The sequence below is a fragment of the Lepisma saccharinum genome, chromosome 10, assembly GCF_977018435.1.
Source record: "Lepisma saccharinum chromosome 10, izLepSacc3.1, whole genome shotgun sequence".
NCBI classification, from domain to species: domain Eukaryota; kingdom Metazoa; phylum Arthropoda; class Insecta; order Zygentoma; family Lepismatidae; genus Lepisma; species Lepisma saccharinum.
Window position 1 is genome coordinate 50,983,341 of NC_139238.1, and position 22,679 is coordinate 51,006,019.

A 22,679-nucleotide genomic window follows, 5' to 3' on the forward strand; every position below is an offset into this window, starting at 1 on the left:
CATTTACATATTTACTAAATGCATCCACTAAAATAAGAAATGTATATCCATGAAAGAAAAAATGATCTATGTGTACTCTGTGAAATGGTTCATTTTCGGGCTTCCATGAAACATACTCTTGTTTATTTGGTGCTCTTGAATGTCTTCTGCACACATCGCACGACAGAACATAATTCTCTATATCCTGGTTCATGCTCAGCCACCAAAAGTACTTTCTTGCAACATGTTTGGACTTCACAATTCCAGAATGAAATTTGTGCAAGTCTTGTAGAACTTTACTTCTCAATAATTTTGGCACTACAATTCGCTCACCATGGCATAACATTCCATTATTGCAATTTAAGACATTTTTATTCTGAGAATATTTTTTCAATTCTCCATCAGCTTCGTTACGTGCTATATTCCTCCAATCCTTCACTGTGTATTCATATGCTAGTAACAATGTCTCATCCTGTTTCATTGCTTCAATTACTTCCTCAACTCTTAAAGGATCTTCACTCATCAATGTCTCATTACCCAAAAAATAAATAGGTAAATCCTCTTCTTCATTCACTAAACATGACACAGGTAATCTGGACAAGACATCAGCTATCCCTACATTCTTCGTGTAATGAATGGAATAATCATAATTTGCTAGAAATAATCTCCATCTTTGCCATCTCATAGATACTGCAGGAGAAATTGCTTTGTCCGGATCTAATATCGATTTACCTGTTGAAGAATCTGTTAGAATTTTAAATTTGTTTCCTGCCAAATATATATGAAAATGTTTTATACCTTCCACTACTGCCAAACGTTCCTTGTCAGCTTGAGAGTAACTTTTTTGACTATCTGTTAAAGTAGCTGAAAAACATGCAATAGGTTTCAGCACTCCTTCTATTTCATGTGTCAACTGACAACCTATCCCATAGCCACTTGCATCCGTGACTTAAACTAATGGCAATCAAGTGTCAAATGCTACTAAAACAGGTGCAGAAACTAATAGCTGCTTAACTAGCTGAAACTCCCTCTCACATTCTTCGTTCCAAAACCATTGTACACTTTTCCTTTGCAATAAATAAAGATTAGGTATCCTAGAACTCAAATTAGGCAAAAATCGTGCATGATACGCCACTAAACCCATGAATGTCGCCAATTCCTTTTTATTCTCAGGCACCTTACATTTTAACACTGCCTGAACATGTTCATTTGTAGGTAAAATTCCATGTTCCGTGAATTTCCTTCCTAGAAAATTTACTTCATGAACAAAAAATTCAGACTTCTGCAAATTTACCTTCACATTGTACTGCATCAATCTTTCCAAAACTAATACAGTTAGTTTGTAACAGTCATACAATGTATCTGCTCCTAAAAGAATGTCATCAATAAATGATACCACTCCATCAATACCACCAAGTATTGTGTCCATGGCTCTTTGAAATACTTGAGAACTTATTTTAGTTCCAAACGGTAAACGTTTATGTACATACAAATGACCTTCATTTACAATGGTAAGAACACGTTGAGACTTTTCTTCGACTAATAATTGATGAAAAGCTGAACGTAGATCAATCTTGGTATACCACTTATGTGAACCTAACTTATGATAAAGTTCGTCAAAAGTTGGAAGTGGATATTGTAAAGTATCTACATTTGGATTTACAGTTTTGCTATAGTCATCACATACACGAATACTTCCATCTGCTTTTCGCACAGGAACTACAGGACTACTCCAATCAGAACTTTCTATTTCTTCTAAGATTCCTTGCTGGCACAAATCTTTTATTGCCTTGCCTACTTCCTCACGCATAAAGTAAGGTAGATTGTAACCTTTCCTTTTCACAGGTACAAATCCAGGCTTCAATGTAATCCTAACATTAATATTTCTTATAGGTTCCGAAATGTCATTATTGAACAAAATTTTACATTTTACTAAAATATCAGATTTCAACTTCGCTGATTCCCCATTCGATGTGTCTGTGTACAAGCTCCTTGTAATACTATTCCAAAATATTTTGTCCATTTGCCCTTGTACAGTATCAATTACCAAACTTCTTCTCCAATCGCCAAAGAGAATACGCAATCCTGCTCGACCAAGTATAGGTTTTAAATCATTTGAATCTCCTACTATAAACGGCATTTCATAACTCAGTGAGTTATACTTTACAGGTAAGGAAATTTGACCCTCAAACTTCAGATTTTCTCCTGTGATAGTACCATAGCCATTTTTGAGTGAATTCAATCGTAAAACGTCGCTGCTTTTCCATACACTACTCTTAGGTAGAATATTAGCATAACTTCCTGTATCCACTATGAATTTAACTGGTTCATTGCAGATATATAGCTGAACATGTAAGGGTTGAATCTCATTGCATAATAACTCCTCAACATTCTTGCTACTTTCTTCACTTTTATGCTGTACAGTATTTATTACATTTATACTGAATATATTGTGCTGGCTTCCACTGCAGTCAAAATTATTACCTCGGGTTTTGTTTATCGCATCTTCCTCCTCAGAGGGTGTAGAAGAAGATCTTACATTTGATGTAGTCTTATTTAAATATTGCACAGCTCTTGAGGTGTAGTTAGGTTGTTTTTGATGCATCAAATCTGCCTTCTTCCCAGATGATCTTTTATCTACATCCTTTATTTCATTCTTGTATCTACAAACATTAGAAAAATGATTTATCTTGCCACAAAATCTGCAAGCTTTCCCCATAGCTGGACAACCTTCAGCTCCATGTTTTGTTTTCGAACCACATCTATAGCAAATCCAGTTAAAATTCCTTGGACTATCCTGTTGCAATTGTCCTTTACAACATTTCTTTAACTCTAATTTGCTCTTGTACATACTTCTTGGTGTGTATGTGCTAACTTTGTGGATGTTTGAGTCTTGCTGAATATGGCTACCAAATCTGTCTAGTACTTCATGATTCCTAATGTAGTCACAAACATCTTTGTGCGTCTTTGGAGTCTCCATAATTAACTTCCTTTTTAATGTACCTTCCTCAAGTCCAAAAAATGTTTGTTGCTTTAATTCATTATCAAAATCTTCTGGCTTAAACTCACATGTTAATGACAACTTTTTAATTCGTGATATATAGTCATCCATTGATTCACCATGCTCTTTTTTAGCATTTTTAAATTTATATATCTCAAGCAACTTGTTTGTTTTAGGTTCATAAATATCAACGAGTTCAGTCAGCAAAACTTCGACAGGAAAACTACTAGGATCATTTGGAGCTAATTTAATATACAATGCCTCATAAGCATTATTTCCAATCACAGATAACAATAAATGAACCTTTTTATCTTCTTTAACTTCTTGTGCTTTTAAAAATGAATCAAATCTTCACACATAAGCTTTAATATTACTTCCTACCTCATAGGACTCGAAGAATGGCAACGTATTCATTTTTCAAACTTCTTACAGTAGATTTGAATCTTCTATTCAACTACAATAATCTTGTTAATTGTTCAACTCACAAATGTATCCAATCCATCGTCGCCACTTATCGTGTATTAATTCAAAGAACTTATTTAATGAAACACTTGGGTTCGAACATCTTTATATTAACTCCATATCACATGTATAAAATCAACAACAAGTAACTATAACAACAATATATATATCATTTGAAATTTATAGCTGTTTCAGCCCATGGCTTCAACTAAACTTCCACTAATATATAACACTGCGTTTCCATATTCTTCTTCCAGAAATGATCATCTCTCTGGATGTATTCTATTTTAACACCTTTCTGTGTCCACAGACCAAAGATACAGTACCTTCTCCGTGTAATAATTAATATTACCCTACACGTGGTAATAGTAATTATGTGTGGTGTTCATGATATTGGCGTTAAGCTCTTCGTCAAATTTCCAGAAAGTTGCTTTCTTCGTCTTGATGGCATGTGCAGGTGTTACATGTTTGACAGAAAAGGGACACTTAATTTCGATAATTGCATAACGAAATAAATGTTAGATACAGTGAAGTTTTTGATAGATATTGTATACATATTGTTATGAGTTGTAGTATGCATAAACCTTCTTTGTAATATCATTCAAAGCCGTGCTATCCCAATATAATCCTTGCTTTCCAATAAGTTCAGTCTCTTCAGATAAAGCTAACAACCATCATATACAACAAATGCTAAACGAGTATTGTTATTATTTTATTACTTGGTAATCTTTTCGTTTGGGGGAGGGGGTCCAGACGCCCTAAATAAATCCTTTATGTCTTTCAAAGCCTTATGATCTCAATCCTAATCATTGCCTTCCAAAATATTCAGAGTAAAAATAGTAGTACTTGATAAGTATTTCGGAGGCTATACTTCAAAGCCGTATTATATTTATAGCTATAATCCTTCCCTCCAATACGAGTTCAGAGGAAATTATCCATCGAATATGCAAAAATTGCTAAAGGAGTATATTTACATTATTTAATTTTAGTACTTCATAATCCTTCCGGGGAGGGGGGGTCCGGACCCCCAGCAAACTTGTTCTACGTATTATAGCGTAATATTTGCCAAGGACACCGGTTTAATTGAATTACTCAAAATAACGTTACTGGTTTACGTACGTACAATGCAAACGTCTAATGGAAACCGATAAATACTTCAGCATTTGATGATGTAGTAAACGGATAGGTATTATTTATATTTCATTCTGAACCCTTATTTTGCCGGCGATTTTGTAGCGCTTGAAACTTCATTGTTGTTTCTGCAGCAGACGATTTTCTCGGAGCCCACATCTTACGCCAAAAACACTTGCTGCCGTCACCCATATTTTGCAATTGAACACGTCCAGTTGACGCAAGCACACTTCCCTGTCTCTTGCGATCGTGTTTTGTCTTCACGAGCTATTTTGTTGTATCCCTCCGCGTTCTAATGTGGGTGGGGATTAGAACGCTTCTAACTATCTGCACGAGATGTCGCCACAGTGCAGGGACACTTTTACGTATTGCAAGGGTTTCGTTTTCCTCAAACAGTCTCAAAATAGGCAAACTGACTTCTGAAGTGATGATGTTAATGTCAAGTACAATGAACATTGCATGACCCCAACAAAACAGTTTTCCATAAGCTTGTGTGGTTAACGAGATAATTGCATGTGAAAATTACGGTTTTCCCCATTTTTATGCCCAATTTAGTTATTAAGCAGGGTCATTTTTAAAATTTCTGCTTTGTAGGAATTACGCAGCCATATTTTCTGAAGGATAGAAAACAAACCCCGAGATCTTATCTTTTCTCGTAACTGAAAAATCTGTTTAAAACGGAACGTCTGCACTGCGCGTTTTCGTCAATGTATGAAGGAGCCTTAAGAGCTGCTGTCACAACGGCTACTGTGGCTATGTTGCCGATACAGTAATTCGGACCTCCATCGCAACCGTAACAATTACATTTTTATTTTGTCTTCTCCACGTAGAAGGAACGTAGTCCGGATCATCTACACCTTCATCGTCCGAAGTGGCAGTGAACTCTTGGACGTCCTAAGGAGGAACTTGCGGTGATATATACGAGTACTACCCTGTTGACACGTATTTTAAAGTCCTTTGTATCTCTCTCACGATGCCTTGCAGTGCCAAAAAGTTGATCTGGATGGTCTTAGCGTTTGTTCCTATCACGTGCAGCAGTCTCTTGGATCTCTGATCTTATAAGAAGTCACACTGCTTTTTAAGAATTTTCACGGCACGCTGGCACTTAGTAAAGTCCTCTGCCTCTTTAGCCGTCTAAAATTACTCCACTTTCTTCCGAAACTGTTTTATCCTCTGGAGCTCCAATTCTCGTAGCTTAAATTCCCCAAAATTCTCTCAGGTTGTCATGCATTTTCTTCGGAAGTTGGCGGAATGATCCATTGCTGACTGTGGAAATGGATATGGTCGCACACAATTTCTTGTTATCTTCTAGAACAAGCTGTCACGTCATTAAACTGCGCCCGCCCTCCGACGACTGCATCTTGTCTGTACTGAAGGTAACTCCTCACCACCTCTGCTTCCCTCGTAAGATGAGAGCTTGTTAATGGTGATGCATTGCCCAAGAATGGACATCGACATTTTATTTTATTTCAAAGACCGGTTTATGCACAGCTATGGCATGCAGTTTAACTTAGATGCAAACCACTACGTGCCTCCACCACGCACTAAAAACTGGGATTTCGTAATTACAAGTTAATGACGTTACCAGAATGCCATCAGGGAGGTCTAGACATCGGCTCTTCTATATATTTTCCGGTCTCATGTTTCTGATATACCTGCAAAAAATATAACACAAAAGTAAATCCACAAACTTTACTTTAGTGCTATCAATAACCAAACAGATTATGCAATCTACTGCCATCAAGTCAACCACCAAATGCTGGACAAAGTAGGTACATAAATGATGACTGTACCACAAGTTTTCCAGAGTATAACCAAAATTGGACTAAAGATTGGATGTGGATATCGACGACGTCCATGCGTGCCACTAGATCTTTTTCTGTGTGCCAGAGGCGTCTGGAGGAGAAGCAGCTTGATGACGGAAGAAAGCAACCCGTAACACACAAATCATGAATTTTTTAATGTTTTTCGTCTGCTGGTTTTGGTCCACTGCTTCCATCTTTTCGATGAACGGTATCAGATGTATTTCCTTATTCATTGAGTCACACAATTTACTCGATACGGCAAACTTAGGGCACTCAAAACAAAGTCTGCTTGAACCCTTTCCCTCTTAATCGTCATTTTATTGTTGGCATCTCCGGTATGTGCCAACAGAAAATGTTGTCTGAGCGCAAATATATTTTAGTGTGATCTACCCTGATTAGAAAGAAAGAAATTACACCTCTTTCTTTCGGAATTTTATCCTTTGTTCATATCACTGTACACTAATGAAAAACCTCTATTTCAGAAAACGTTAGCCACAATTACAGGTTTTGTAGTTGTGTGCTTGTGCGTGTGTTTGCCTGTGCGTGTGTGTCTGTGTTTCTGTACACACACACGAACACGCACACACACACACACACACACATACATGAACTTCTTACTTTGCCTTTAATTTTGCACCATCATTCTCATTTTACCGAGTACATTACGCTGTTGCGATAACGTAAATGCTCCCTATAAGGACGATGCATATTGCAACGAGGCAATATCAGTTCGCATTGAGGCTCGTACCAGCGTACAGCCTCAACGGTGAATGCTACGTTGAAAATTCCAGCACATTATATTTAAAACCTCACATTTGCAACAACTTTCCCCTCTTTCGATTTTTCACCATCTGCACTAATAACGCAGTTTGTCCTTTGGTGTCAGACTTTTGAAACGTCCTGTATATATATAGATTTTAAAAACTGAACTAATATTATTTCTTGGGCTTAGTTTGACACTTCTTTTGATGTCACCGTTGAGTTCTCGAACCTCCAAAACATAAGGTTTTATCCCAAACATGATCACACAGCTGAAAGGGTGATTTGTATACTTTTCGCGGCCATATTGACCACCATGTCTAATAATATTTGATAAAGTGGGTCTTTTTAATTTCTCATTATCATAATACAGTTATAAACTGGAAATTAGGTAAAAATAAGCTGTCATGAATGATAAATAACTTCAATGAACAGGAATAGAATCTTTATCATGACCGCCATTTTGAATACGCCATTATAGACAAACGAGGGCTTAAAAACTTGGGGTCTGGGGCGCTTTAGGTTCGGGAATTAATATAATATCCGCCCCTAAAAGGGCAGGTTCTAAGCCGGAAGTGAAATATTTTCCGATGTTCCGACCCCACTACAAGTGCTTAAGTGATTGAAACCATACGGTTTCGTAGGTGAAATTGTCCTGTATGGTTTGCTGTGTTTGCTCCCAGGTTTCAAGAAAGGAGGAGCTTCTGTCCTCTTCGCATCTCTATTAAGATCACCACGTATACAGTTCCACCATGTTCTTGGACTGAAGGTGAGGATTGAGGCTGCAGGATGACTACGTTCCTCTCCCAACCAGGAATTCCTCAATAACAGCAGGTACTCTGTCTGTTAACTTTATATCGAACTGTTAATAAGTCAAATTTGGATGTTTATGCAACACCTTCAACATGCCAGTCTTCACCGTGCGTACGTACCTCTCTGCAAGCTCGTTGCTAGGACTGTGGTACGGCGGTTTTGTGATGTGATCAATCCCGAACTTTTGGCAAAAGGAACGAAACTTGAGGCTGATAGATGCCAGACCTTTATCCGAAACTATTGTTTGTGGAATTCCGAGAGTCGGACATGTCTGAATAATCCAGCGTATGGTCTCCGTTGTATCTAAGGACAATACAGGTCAGACATCTACCCAGCGACTATAATCATTCACAAGCAATAGGAACGTCCTCCCAGCCAAGAGGAAATGGTCTACGTGGAGTCTTTGTCCTACAAATCTAGCTTCCGGCCACCTATTATCTGGACCTTTCTTGATCCTGGAACGCGTGGATTGGCATGTCTCACAGGTTTGGATACAATGTTGTTTATCCCTTATCATCCTGGGACACCATGCTTGTGATCGTAAGGTCTCCGTCATCGTCCTTTCCCCAGGGTGGTTCGAATGGAAGAGTTCCACAACCTTCGAGCGAAGCGACTGCGGGATGACTAACCTCCCCATCCACCACAGAAATCGCCGCTTTAGTGCCTGTCATGCTGTAACACAATGTAGTTTCCTCATCTACTGGGTCCTCTGTGGGACAAGGTAATCTGCTGAGCATTTCCGCCACAGGTGTACTTGATGATGTCACTACGTCGTAGTTGAATCCGGATAAAAAGATAGACCAACGCACTAGTCTGTTCGAGACATGCTTGGAGATTAACTTCCCTGGTGAAAATATGAACTTAATGGCCGTAGCATCAGAGATTATCTCGAAATGAAGTCCTCTTAGAAATTTTTCTCTTTCTATATGTGCATATCTTTTCTCCATATCACTAAGTGTAGATGATGCACATGCCACCATAACGAGCTCACCTTCAACACGATGGCATAATCGGGCGCCGCAACCGTATGGAGAACCATCGCATATCAGCACAATAGGTTTATTTGGATCGAATGGTATTGTGGGTTGCGCTTCTCGCAGTTCCTATAGAATGTTCCTAATTTATTTGGATGTTTCAATAGTCCATTTCTACGAAACATATTGCTTCAAGAGAGAGGTAAGATGTGGTATCTTTGAAGCGAGATTGTGTATAAATCTTTGATGGAAGTTTAACATGCCGATAAATTACCTCAACTGTGAGATGTTCGATTGTTCTGAACAGTCCAATTGCTTCTAGATTCTTACGGGAAGGACTAATACCTTTCGAAGATAATCAGTATCCAAAATACCCAACTTCCGATGATAGAGAGGTACATTTGTTGAAGTTGGCCTTCACATTATGTTGTTGAAGTTTAGAGAGAACTAGAAGCGTCCTTTCATAGCATTGTGTCGATGTATCTCCACCTACGATAACGTCATCAAAATAAAATGCGACGCCTGGCGTGTCTCCCAAGATTTTAGCCAGCGTCATTTGAAAAATATCGCCACTAACTGTGATCCCGAAGCACAACCATTTTATCTTAACGAGTCCCAAGTGTGTGTTCACTACAGTTATATTTTGTGACTTATCTGACAAGAGAAGTTGGCAATAAGGCATTTGAAGGTCCACTACGGAGAAATACTGGCAATTCTTCAATTTAGCAAATATATCATCTGTCTTGCTAATGTTGAACTTATATTTTCTGTCATCTTGTTGACTGTTGAAGAAAAATCAACACATAGCCTCAAAGACCCATCTTTCTTGGTGACTGCCACAAGAGGAGATACCCAATCAGAGTATGTGATAGCCTCCCAGTATATTTTATTCCTTGACTCTTTGACTGTTTAGAGCGGATGAACCATAATTATTTTGTTTTGTATGTTTGTCCCCTTGTACTGTTCTTCATGGAAATTGGGTCGAGGTGCGTGAATCTGTTGACTCTGGCTTTACTTTTTCTGATCGTATTAACAATCGTGTTTCTTTCTCTAACATTTCATTTTGTATTGTCAGTTCTTGACATCGCTGAAAGGTTAGCCACTGTACTGAAAGTAACTTTCATCTAGTAACTTCATATCTTATGCCTTATACTATCTGTTTAACCAAAGCTTCGTCCAGATAATTGTCGTAGTTACATTTTATGGCTTGTTGCTTCAGCCTTATGAAATAATCAGAAACTGTTTCACCTTCCTCTTGCACACAACGTCGAAACTTATATCGTTCAACAAACTTATTAGTTACAGGTTTATAGTGTGACAAAAGACTATCCCGCAGATGAGAATACCGCAAATTCTGTACAAGGTCTGGTGAGACTACATTTTTCAAGACTTTAAATGTTTTTGCTCCTATAAAGGCGATGAGTATATTAACTTTCTGATCATCGCTGAACTTTGGAATGATACACAACTGTTCGAAACGTAAGAGATAATCTTCAATGTCCTCTGCGTCTTCGTCGAAAGCGGAAAATATCATGGTTGTGTACATATTTATGACTGTAAATCCAAAACGTGGAATCTAATAACTATGAAAAGTGAGTTTTCAAACTATAATTATCGTTGATCTGCATCGGATCACAATTTATCTATTAACGTGACAAAGCCCTTGTACGTTTGATGATTAGCTATGTCTTGCTTCCACGTAAGAAGGAATCTTTATATAGTTATAAATAGTGACATCACACTATTTTTATAAAACTTAAACGGTTTATGCTTACCGTGTTATGACAAATTGCGTCAAACCGACACGTTTATGATTGCTCCAACAGTCTGTCGAAGTGAAACGTTCTTCCATACGGACTGCGCCATAATGTTGTGCGATGGAAAACACATATATTAACAAGATTAACTGACTTTATTAAGGAACTCACAAAAAAACGTAACACTTAACATTATAACGAAACGAAGTTCTCCATTCAAGGTTCTGTTTGCACAGGCTCTTGTCTAGCAGCAGTAGCTTGCTTCTTCTTCCTCTAGGAGGCAGCACTACAGCATTAAGAAAATGAAGACCTGTTAACCTGTCATACACCCGCTACCCCCTTCTCTTCATACCAACGGGTTCGTACCTATAGGGTGTCTCTTGAATAGGTTAACTTTTTAGCCTCTATAACGTGCCATGTTCCAACTTTCGAACACAGCAGGGCTTTTTATCAGGACCTCGAACCACATAGAGTTCGTATCTTATAGGAAGATGTGTTTGTCGATGAAAGAGAGAGAGGGAGAATAAACGCTCAAAGAAAAGTGTAGTAGGAGATAGGTTAAGAAACATCATAAAAGAGAACGGTCAATTTTTAATTTAGACATGCACCCTATCGTACGGCTCTCTCTCTCTCTCGCCTTACGTGTGTTAGAGGGGACGAGAAGAAACTCCGTCTTTGAATGTCCGAATTTCGAAAGGGAATCGATCAGCCCCTCGTAGAAGAGTAGAAGGAAATGGCTATTAGGTTTTGGAATAGCCCGAAAGGGGACGATCACTTATTTTCGAACTATACCCTTCTACAACCATCATACCGAGGACCGGTATGAGTTAAGGGCCATCTTTCGTTGACTGGATTCCATCGAATTATCTCACGCGGCACACTTCATTCGGGTCGGGCAATGGAAATTACCTCACTGGAGAAAGTTTATCGCAGGGTTCCAGTGAGGGTATGCTAGCGGTTGGCCGTGAATTGGTGTTTCATATCTTATAGTACATAATCACAACCAGTTACAATTCACGAAAATAAACCAAAGCTTTATTATATTTGTAACCAGACTTTTTTCTATCCGATATTGATAACGTATGTAGTACTTAGTAAGTAGGTTCTGGGGCCGAACTGTAGGTCAGAATAAATTGCTAAATATTATATTCTAAAACGTTTTTCTTAATTAAAGCAGAATATTGAATTGTCTAATACTCTAATTATGTGGAATCTTTAAGAATGTGTATTAAATTTGTTCAAATCACTTAAAGTGGTCAAAAATGGTGTAAAAATTAAGGCCATAGAGCAAGTAATAATTCTTACCGAATTCCCCTTCAATGACAATTACAAAGCTAAAGAGGTCGTAAAGACTCTCGTCAACTATCTACCATAAAAATATATTCATGTCTGTTGTTCAGTGCTGGGCTCCGTCGAGCTCTAAGGTTTTTTATTTTTTTTTGTGGCGGTTGTATTTGCGTTTTGTCTGTTTTCTTTACTTTGCGTCTCTGTTCTGCCTCTTTGGTTTAATCCCCACAATGAGGATGAATGGTGGTTAAACGAAGTTAATGAAGGAACATACAAAAATAAACACCCATGACAGAGCCAGGACTAGAACATGGGACCGTTGGAAGTGAAGTCGTGATTCCAACGCTCAAGGCGATTACATTTAATTGCCAACATTCCGATAAAATTTATTATCAAGGAGCCATTCTGCTAGTGGCGAATTCCTTCTCGGTACATGCATGGTTACAAGTAATCTTCGAACAGTGTTATTGAGAAAAGTGTTATATATTTTACAAGTCGTAAACAGATAGCAGATAAAATTCCAACAGGTAATAAAAGTATCGATGCACGTTCCTTCACAAAGATAGAGAATGGGTACGTGTGGTATTTTATGCCGCGTGACGAGTAACGTTGCGTAACATCTGTCCATTAAAAACTTTCAACTCATCACCATATGACCTTGCCACATAATTTATTTACTATAACAATATGTTTGTATTCTTTATTATCTAATATTATCATTACCTCAGAAATATATGACACTCTAAGGAATTTATTACTTTGGACTTCATAAACACATATTTTTTACGTCGTATTTGTATTTTGGATATTTTACATCTATATTTTACAGAAGAGGAATAATCTTAAACAGCAAAACAATTTCGAAGTAATACAATATTGAGATGAGAAAAAAATAACTCAATTAGTTTTGTATGAAATTTGCTTTATGCACAGATATGATAATCGGAAATGGGCCTGCTGTTTAAAGTGGTATACGAAACATTAAGTGCCTCTACCTACTTACTAATCGCAATGCCTTACCAAAGATTCGAATTGGGCCTCCCCGATGGCTCAGTGGTATCTTCGTTGCCTTGTAACCAAGAGGTCCCGGGTTCGATACCCAGTTCAGGAGCATAGTGCTTCGGATCCCACTTTAAACTGTAGGTCCAGTCCCGATTAGCCTTACTGTACATTAGATGAACTTACAACACCAAATCAATCAATAAATAAAACCAAAATTCGAATTGATCATTGCTGACCTCGTATCAAGTCAAAGTAACCCCTTCGCCATGGAGACTCTGGTTACTTCCATCATGTCCGTAGAAATAAAGGAAATGCGTATTTACTGTAGTATTGAAGGTACCCACCAAAACGTGAAATCAACAAAATATGTACGAAGGTTTTATGAGAAATTAGTTAGCTTCTGTATTTTCATTAAATATTTGCTAAGACAAGACCAATAAAATCATCCTCATCTTCGCGTTTAACCAACAGTAGCAGAGAATTTACATAAACCAAATCAATCTTAGGAACTTGTATGTGCAATTTTAGTAAACAAAGTTCCATTTAAATTATTTCTTTCATTCGATTTCTATGACATGGGCTAGCGATGACATTTTTCTATTTTTTTATTTCTTGATCACGTTGGCACAACCAATCATACTACAGTAGCTGCCGGCCGCCACTGACTGGAACTACAGTTTAAAGTGGGATCTGAAACACTGTGCAATGTGCCTCCACCTGGTATCCAACCCGATACCCCTTGATTACAAGGCGATGACGCTACCACTGCGCCATCATAAAGACGCAAGGATGGAAAAGATTGAATTGATCTTGCCAAGGATAGGGACAGATAGAAAGGCTACTGTTGCTGCAGTCATAAATCTTCGAGTTAAGAAGGCTAGATAGTAAGTTAGTTAAAAATTATATCCCAGTAAATTTTTGAATCTTCGCCAAAAAATGAAACAAATTAGGCTATTTGATCCTGACAGCCTACACTAATACATGTGGCTTAGAAGTGGAAATATTCAGGAGGTGATGAGCCTAATTAAAGTTGTGCAATGAGTGGACTACCTTTGAATTAAACGGAAAAGCTAAATACTGAAAATTATACTGTACTAAACCAAAAAAGTAATGATGCGCTAGTAGATAATCTAAATAAACCAGTGTCATAAATACAAAGAGTTTGCGTTATAATTTAGTTAAGCAATGATTTGTCCGAATCAACATGACCACTTAGGACAGAAATGGCAGTCCCATATCGAGTTGATTTGTTGATTTGACTGGTCTGCTTTAATTTACATCTCTTTTCTGCCACTTGTGCAAATTGCGAAAATGAGTCTGAATGGTGATAAAATCAATTTTAAACTACAATCACAAACTCACACACCGACATGATACAACATAATCTACACAGGATTTAACTGGGAATCTAGACTCCGTAGCCTTGTTAGTCAACAGAATGTGGTCCAGGGTGTACTATACGAAAGAAATGTTTACGTTTTCAGTTCCTTACGAAATCCGCTTGATGTAAGCCACTGACCCTTTCCCCTTTTGGTAGTGAAGCAGAACAGAGTGTTAGAAAAGTATAAAGCGAGAGCGTAATGATCGAATAAATCCTATAAATTGAGAAAGTTGGGCTGAAATTTCATATCAATGAGAAAAGAATAACACAGGTCTCTCAGGTAGAATATAGATAGAATGCTTTGAATCCATAACACCGTAAATGTCATTTAGACTCCTGAAACCGTTTGAATGAGATCCTCACTGTCTATCAACACATATTAGGAGTTTCATTTCTACCAGGCGCGGTTGCCCTACAGCTCACAAGAGCAGTGAGCCAGTAATTTTTATGGACTTTTAGAATTAAGACTAAACAATGGATTTAGCTCTTCGCAACTTTCCCCAAAATTTCTACATTGTAAGTAAGATAGGATAATGACGGGGCAAACGGACATTGGGGCAAACGGACACTAGGGCAAACGGACATCCCTAAAAAATGGTACGAATAATTTCGGTTTGAAGTTAGCAACAGTGCAGCAGTTGGATTTGTGTACGAACCTGAATGTTTGCGAGTAGGTGTGTTGAGCATCGGAAGAAATCGTAAAGAAGAAACGCCGATCCAGCCTAAAAAACCTGACCAGGTAAGCATAAAATGTACATGCAAAATCCTAAATAATAAAAAAAATGTCTTGCAAACACAAGGATTGCATGGATTACTATGGTCCCGCCGAAGTTGTTAATTGAAGTGTAGTAAAGGCAGTGATTCCCTTATAGATACATATGTGTTGCAAACATTGTGCTGCCATCTGGTGAACTTTTTCGTAATGTACGGCTAAAGGCTACATGTGGGGCAGATGGACAGGATGCCGTTGAACTTTATTGCATTTAACTATTGTTAGGTACTTCATGATTGAGATACTAATGTATACTTGACTGAGTATTGCAAGTGGCAAGTGTGAATTCTATGTAATGCATTTTATGCACTTCAAATGTTTGTATTTCTAATACAATGTGCCCTTGTTACAGGATGGTGAGAGATCTAGAACGAACAAAAGGCCACTGTTCGTGGACAGATGCTAATATGCAGTCGGTTGTGAAAGCTGTAGCAGATGTAATGTCTCTAGCTACAGCAGCAAAAACAGTTTCTGTTCGACGGAATATTTAAGATGACGGGTATGTAGTAATGTGCAAATTCCAAAATTTGGACAACACACCACATTCTCAAGTACAGTGGGATACCCGGTTAAGGCCCATAGTGGTTCGGACTTTAAACTGTAGGTCCAGTCCCGAGTAGCCTTACTGTGCATAAAGTGGACTTAAAACACCAATTCAATCAATCAATCAAGTTCAGTGGAGGCACAATTAGTGGAACAGCTTCTGAAATTTGATGCAATAAGATACGGTTTGACCTATAAAAAACTCCGCAGCGTAGTATACCGTTATGCATGTACAAATGATATTATACACACCTTTAATAATAATCTTCAAATGGAAGGAAAGGACTGGGTTCAGCGGTTCCTTTCTCGGATTATATAATTAATATTAACTTTAAAATATTTCAAACGCAACTCAAGCTACATAAGTCATGGACTGAAATAGGAGGAGTAGGACGAACCGACAGGGATAAGAACACCTAGCCTCTGGGGTGAGTAATCTCCCAAACAATAAATTCAAATAACTAAAGGTCCTCAACCTATTGCGATCTGTCCTTGGCGGTTCGTCTTGCGGCATGGATCAAGCATACTATAGATTCCGGGAGTCCGGAATCCGGATCACAGTGCATACATAAAACAAGAAAAAGAATGTGAAAAGAAATAAAATAAACATAACTAAATAAAAATGACCCAATTATACTAAAATATAACTATGTGCTGGTATCTGTGAAGACCACTAACGATACTGTAATGTGTAATTTGTGACTTGTAATTTACATATAATAATCAAATCACTGTATTGGAAACCATGTATATGTATGTGTCTTATATATTTTCTTTACTGTTATTTTTTTTTCTCTTCTTATATTTGTTTTATATATATATATGTGTACTGTAGTAAAGGATAATTTAAATAAAGGTAGTGTGTGCAACAATAATGGGTGAACCGTAATACGAGCAACTGCCGTCCCAGTTTATATCAGAGGCACTGGGACATGCGCATACCCTCGAATGTATGCGGGTGGAGGTTAGGATACATTCGGGGGTTCCCCCATTATTGTTTTTGGTTCCTTTCTCGGCACAAGAACCTCAGCTTGCTTGTTGCGAGTCACCTGTCGTATGCTCGCACTAAGGAAATTATTTAAATTTTTTACAACAATTTATCAAAGCTACTGGACGAACACGATCTGTGGGACAAACATTCCAACATATTCAACCGCGACGATACAGGATTGTAACTGGTGTACAAACCAAAAAGAGTCGTGTCCAAGAGAGGCAAAAGAGATGTTGTGAGCCAAACAAATTTTGAATAGAGGGAAACAGTGTGTGTAATGGCATGTATCTGGCACAGGTCAGTATTTGCCTCCTTTTGTTGTCTTGAATGCCAGAGGTACAATGACAACCATGAAATTGTCATGCCCCCTGGTACTAAAATAGTGCTTTCAGACAGTGGATATATGCAGTGGAAACAATTTGCCCACTTCATGGACAATTTCGTTGATATGAAACTAAGTTGACCTTCTGTGCTTACCACCACAAAGTACACACAAGCTTCCGCCTCTGAGTGTGTCTTTCTGTGGCCTACTAAAAACATTTTACAATGATGCCTGTAGAGGTTACGTGGCACAAAATGCGGGAAATGAGATAAGTAAAGTGGTCTTTGTTGGGATTCGTGCTGAAATCTGGAATCGGAATAATGAAGCCACTGTGGAGAATGCTGTAAATGGGTCCAATGCTTGTGGAATATATCTATTTAATCCACAACTCCTGCCTGAGCATGTCTTTGTTCCTGTAACTGTCCATGTTAAGATGAGCCATCATCAGAGCCTACAGCAAGAGAAAAGCATGTGTCATCTCGTGGAAGTTTTGATGAGCTAAACCCTTTGCATCAACTTCTGGGATCTGCTGCAGGAAACGCAAAACTGGGCAATCACATGTATTGACGGATCTTTCCTTCGTCGCTTGCCTGAAAGACAAGGAACTGAAAGCTGCATAATTTTTTTTCTTTTAAAAAAATGAAAGACGTGATGAGTGCCGTGTATGCAAAGATGTGTACAGGCAAGGTCAAAATTCAGTGCAGTGCTTAGAATGTTCTCTCTGGTTTCATGTAAATTGTGTTGTAACGAAAATGACCCATATTTTGTGTGTTGTTATTTTGAGAGTGATGATAGTTCATAAATCATAACGTGTCTATCTGCCCTGGTCAAATGTCCGTCTGCCCCGAACGTGCTGGGTAAATGCACGCTGCCGCATCCGGGGATTGATCAGACTATTTTCTGACAAATTTTCATTTCTTTTGCATACTACCGTATGTGTTATCATGTGTTAACTGAACGTTCCTACCTTCTGTACCAAAGTTTTTTTCATATTTCAATAAAATGTTTCAGACTTATTTTGAAAATTGTGCTTAGGGTGTCTGTTTGCCTCGTCCTTTCTTACCCTATATGTGACAGTAACACGGTAATTTATTTGCGGAGAAAGAGAAGTAGCGCTTCTGCAGTTTAGCAGTTGAACCCTCTCAAGGCAACGCCTCATAACTACTAGATGATGTGTCCAGTGAATCGAGAGGTTGAGTATACTTAGGTTACAGTGTAAGTGTTTCTGTCTGCGCAGATAAGACATGACCGCCGGAAATTAATGTAAAGCTGATTCCACATCAAATCACCCAGTAAATTTCAAAATATAAACCACCGATTCAGATTTTCATGAAACTTTGTGTTTTTGTTAATACTAACAAGGTATTAAAATATGCAAAGTTTTCTTCTCTACTCCTTATAGTTACTCAAAAACAGGAAGCTAAAGTTTCAGAATTTTGCACTGATTTGATCATTGCCGAGGCCATGGTAGCGGCATGCAGTGCTTAATAAAAAAACATTATATCTCAGTGTCAAATCGATATATCACTTTGAATTTTTTTTTAAAATTTCATAGATATATACGTGTATATTCCATTTAGAATATTGTCACCAAGATTCCTTTGCACTGAGAGCCAGAAAAAAAATATTGAATTGCAAATAATTTTGATTTTTTGTGTCAACTTTTGACGTTACTAAAATTCCATTATCACTAAAAGGTACTGCAGTTATCATGCTAATTCATGCTGAGTTTTTCAATTTTTAGCTTAAAGTATGTTCTAAAAGTATGTGAAATAACATTAGTGGCTTTCTCACTGCTTCTATTAACAAATCTTCATTAAAACAAATTTTATGTACATTCATTAGTGTTATTCCATGCAAAATCATCACAAAAATGAACTTTTCAACACGAACATTTCAGATTATCATGAAATTTGGTAGGATGGTAGAATACCTGAAGTAACTTATTTATGTAAACTTTTAGCCCTCAGTGATACAAGGTATTTATACAGCAGGGTTGTCAACCTTAATAAAATGTAAAATTTAAGTGCTTACAAGGTCAAATGAAACAATTCATAGCTTTGCTACCAATTATGGAATAACTTTCACCTTGGGCTTGTTCTGAAGCTAAGTGAACATAGTTTTCCTAAAAAAAATCTCTATATGAAAATATTGAAATGTTCACTTCAAGGTCACAACAATATTTTTAAACACCCTGTAGGACTAATTCTGATTATTCCTTATTTGAAGGCAAAGTTTACAATTGCCATTTTATTCATTAAAATTTGGGCTGAATTAAAGGATTTGGATCCGTGATCAATTCACTAAACTCCAACACCCTCTTAACAGTTTCTAATTCTATTTCCAGACAATCCTCCAATTTTTCATCAAAATGTACAATACCTTGTCAGTTCAGCCTAAATTTACTCGTACACATCACACCTACTAGGAAAGCTTATACTTCTAGATGAAAATAAAATTCTAGGCGAACGTTTGACGTTGAGTCTATTTGCGGGAACTGAAAATGTGTTGTATAGTGGAACCACAGGCAAAAACGTGCGCATACCCGCGACTCATGTGCGCTGTACTCCCGCGGGATGGGGAGGGGCATGGTGAACCATGCTTCCTTAGGCCCGAGCTGAACGGATCGAGGGGAAGGTGTGCGAAGGATTTTAGCCGATTGTTCTTATGTTTGTGGTCGCTCTATATGACTTCAGTGAACCCGCAGGAAACCAATACAGAGGGCTCGCCTGATTTATGCTCTTCTTCCTGTAATTTCAGAACTCCTTCCATGGCTGCAGAGGAACTGGGACTCTCTCCCCGAACACATCCGCTTCAGCATCGCCCGCGTAGATAGCCTCAGGGATAATATCGGAAGTGATGCAACGGGTCAATTTCGTCCGGCTTGTAGAAGTCGTTTGCCGAGCGCACCGCATGACTTCGATCGTCGTGGCGACGAGTTTTGCTCGAGTTCCAAAACGGTTTCCCCAGGAGAGGGAAGTTTCGCACCACGTTCGACTGTGCTGCAATCTACGCGGCAGGCGACCGAAGCTCATCCAGCGGTGGTGAAGAAGAAGAGAGGTCGCCCAGCCAAACTCAACAAGAAAGATGTAGGTAAGATTTATATCGTCTTATTTGACTCTGTGCAGTCCTTTTGTAGTTTCACTTTTAACGTCCCCTTTCTACCTCTCTTAATCGCAATGGTGAGGATGAAAATTCGTGAAACGGATGAACGGACAAAGGAAAGGAACACGTATGACCAGAATCCCAAACCAGGCCCGTACCCAGGATTTTTTGGAGGGAGGGGTCAGATCAGAAAATGTATAGGATATATGTGGGTTGTAAATAAAGTAGTGGCAACACTGTCAGGAAAAGGTAATGCCACCGTGCATGTGATATCAGGCAGTGAGTAATGTCAGTTTGGAGCCATGCTGATGTGTGGAGTGTCAAAAGTGGTCGGTGCGGCGAGTGCTGTTGTGTATGTAGGAGGTTGAAATGAACACCGTTTTCTGTACTAATCTAAAACATGTTTACAAAGGCAGAACAGTGATCTTGGATCAAAATCCAGTTTTCATCATGGCAAAAATGCACATGAATGTGATCAAATCTTGCATGAACCCTGAAGCAACAATAACTAGTTTTACCTGATGGTTGCTCAATGGTGACAATATCGGGAACCAAGCATGATGAAATTTTCCTCATGTTGAGGTTGTTCTCAAGAACGCATCACAACCTCCTAAAGAAATGCACTTACCCTTTATGCAACGATCAGATACGGCTAGGTATTGTTGCTACAGGCTTCATGTAAGTCTTGCTGACATTGTCGTGCACTTTTTCCACAGGCAACCTGGATTTAGCTCCACAATCAATGTTCTACCTTTGTAGACATGTTTTAGAGCAGTACAGATAATGGTGTTTATTTCAACGTCTTACATACACCACAGTACTCACTGTACCAACCACTTTTGGCTCTCCACACATCGACATTGGCCCAAACTGACATCGCTCACTGCCTGACAGCACATGCACTGTGTTGTCACCTTTTCCTGACAGTGTTGCCACTACTTTATTTACAACTCACGTGTGTACAGTGTGTACAGTGGTGGAAAAAGGTCTTCCCCATAAGACTTTAATGGCAGTAAATAATGCCGGAAAGGTAGGCAACACACATTGCACCTTTAGGTGATCGGGTGATTCTGTCTGTCTCAAGGAGCAACTCGTCTTTCATGCAATAGCCAACAGACACAGGAAATGTAGGAAAGTCACGTGACATCAGGTGGAATGTTGTTCGTCATAAAATCGCCTTTTCTTAAGCCAGGTCGCAGAACCGACAAGAGTTATAGCCTATGTCCGAAAATGATTCCCCTAAAACCGTTGAACGAAACGCTAAAATAATTCTTGCCTTAATTACAAAGGCTACTATACTATATGTGCCGCTGTAGCTCGGTCGTTAGGGAGTTTGATTACCATGCGAGAGATCTGAGTTCGATCTCCGACTGGGGAGAATTGGAATTTTGTCCATCTGTTCAAGTGGCTCCGGCGCCCACCCAGCGTCGTATAAAGTGGGTACCTCTAGGAAACTTGGGGGGGGGGGGGTAAAGGCGGCCAGGGGCGTGGTGCTGATCACATTATCCCCACCTTCGGTCGTAACAAGAAAGTGTGGGACCCTAACTCCGCACCCCCTACACGCCTTCATGGCTTGGTGCAAAGCGTAAGGTAGCACTTTGCTTTTTCATTTACTATACGTTCCGATTTTGTCGGAACAGAACTTTCTAATTTCTATGTGGACTTTCTTCCAAGTTCCGTAGGGATGTGAATAGGCTCCAGTTTTTCTTGATACAATTCAACCATGTTATATTTCGTTATAAAAAACACGGCCGATATCCTGTGTGTGTGGGGGGGAGGGGCTATAATTCAAACATGTGAGGTGATACTTTTCTCACTACTCCATTCTCCGATTCTTCGTATCCGAAATAACTCTCAATTCCACACACTGAAAATGTAGCATTTCCTACATCTTAGCATGCAAATATCTACCAGCAAAGTAATGTGTAGGCACACAGTGGTTCGCATGCCACTTTAAACTGTAGGTGCATTCCCGATTAGTATTACTGTGCATAAAGTGGACTTAAGACACCAAATCAACCAACCAACACAATCCCGTTATCGTCCAGATTATCGAAACCAGAGCTTTGTCGCGAGTAACATAAGCAGGAAGACAATGTGAAATTACCGAACAGAAACAGAACCTAGAACGGCTAGATTGGATTAAATCGACGATACAGCACGCGTTCTAAAATAAAGAAGAATACGTAAGTTGAAGGACCTCGATACACACACACACACTTTTCCTCCCCTCAATGGTAAGATATCTTTCTTGCAGAGAAGCCTTTAGGTAGGGTTTCAAGGCCACGACGAAAAAGTGTTTTACATGCAATGACGGGACCAAAACACGGGTCTAGTTTGATATGAAAGCTGTGTTCCACCTTATTTCGTACGTCATTGATAACAGGAACACGGCCTCGTCTGCTAACCCTAGTTTCGTAGAGCAGACGCCTGTTTGCCACCCTTTGGTTCCGTGACTTTCGCTCGTAGTTAGCAAGAGTGAATGACTCACCAGATACCTGTTGCCTGTGAGCTTATACAAGAATAGATATTTCGTTAGTATCTGTTTTGTTTCATCTGCAGTTATATCAGTTAACGTTCGAATAGTTCCCTAAT

At 38.8% G+C, this 22,679-nt stretch overlaps 1 protein-coding gene across 3 annotated transcripts in view; it reads left to right on the top strand.

The window, feature by feature from the left end:
* The window catches only part of LOC145994348 (uncharacterized), a 215,917-nt gene that overhangs the window by 175,719 nt on the left and 17,519 nt on the right, over positions 1-22,679 (top strand). For 2 of the 3 annotated variants that reach the window (XM_083130468.1, XM_083130469.1), the window contains exon 3: positions 19,740-20,072. In XM_083130468.1, coding sequence (XP_082986594.1) covers positions 19,740-20,072 — 333 coding nt within the window. The remainder of the gene's footprint in view (positions 1-19,739; positions 20,073-22,679) is intronic. The other variant, XM_083130470.1, reaches the window with a different exon arrangement.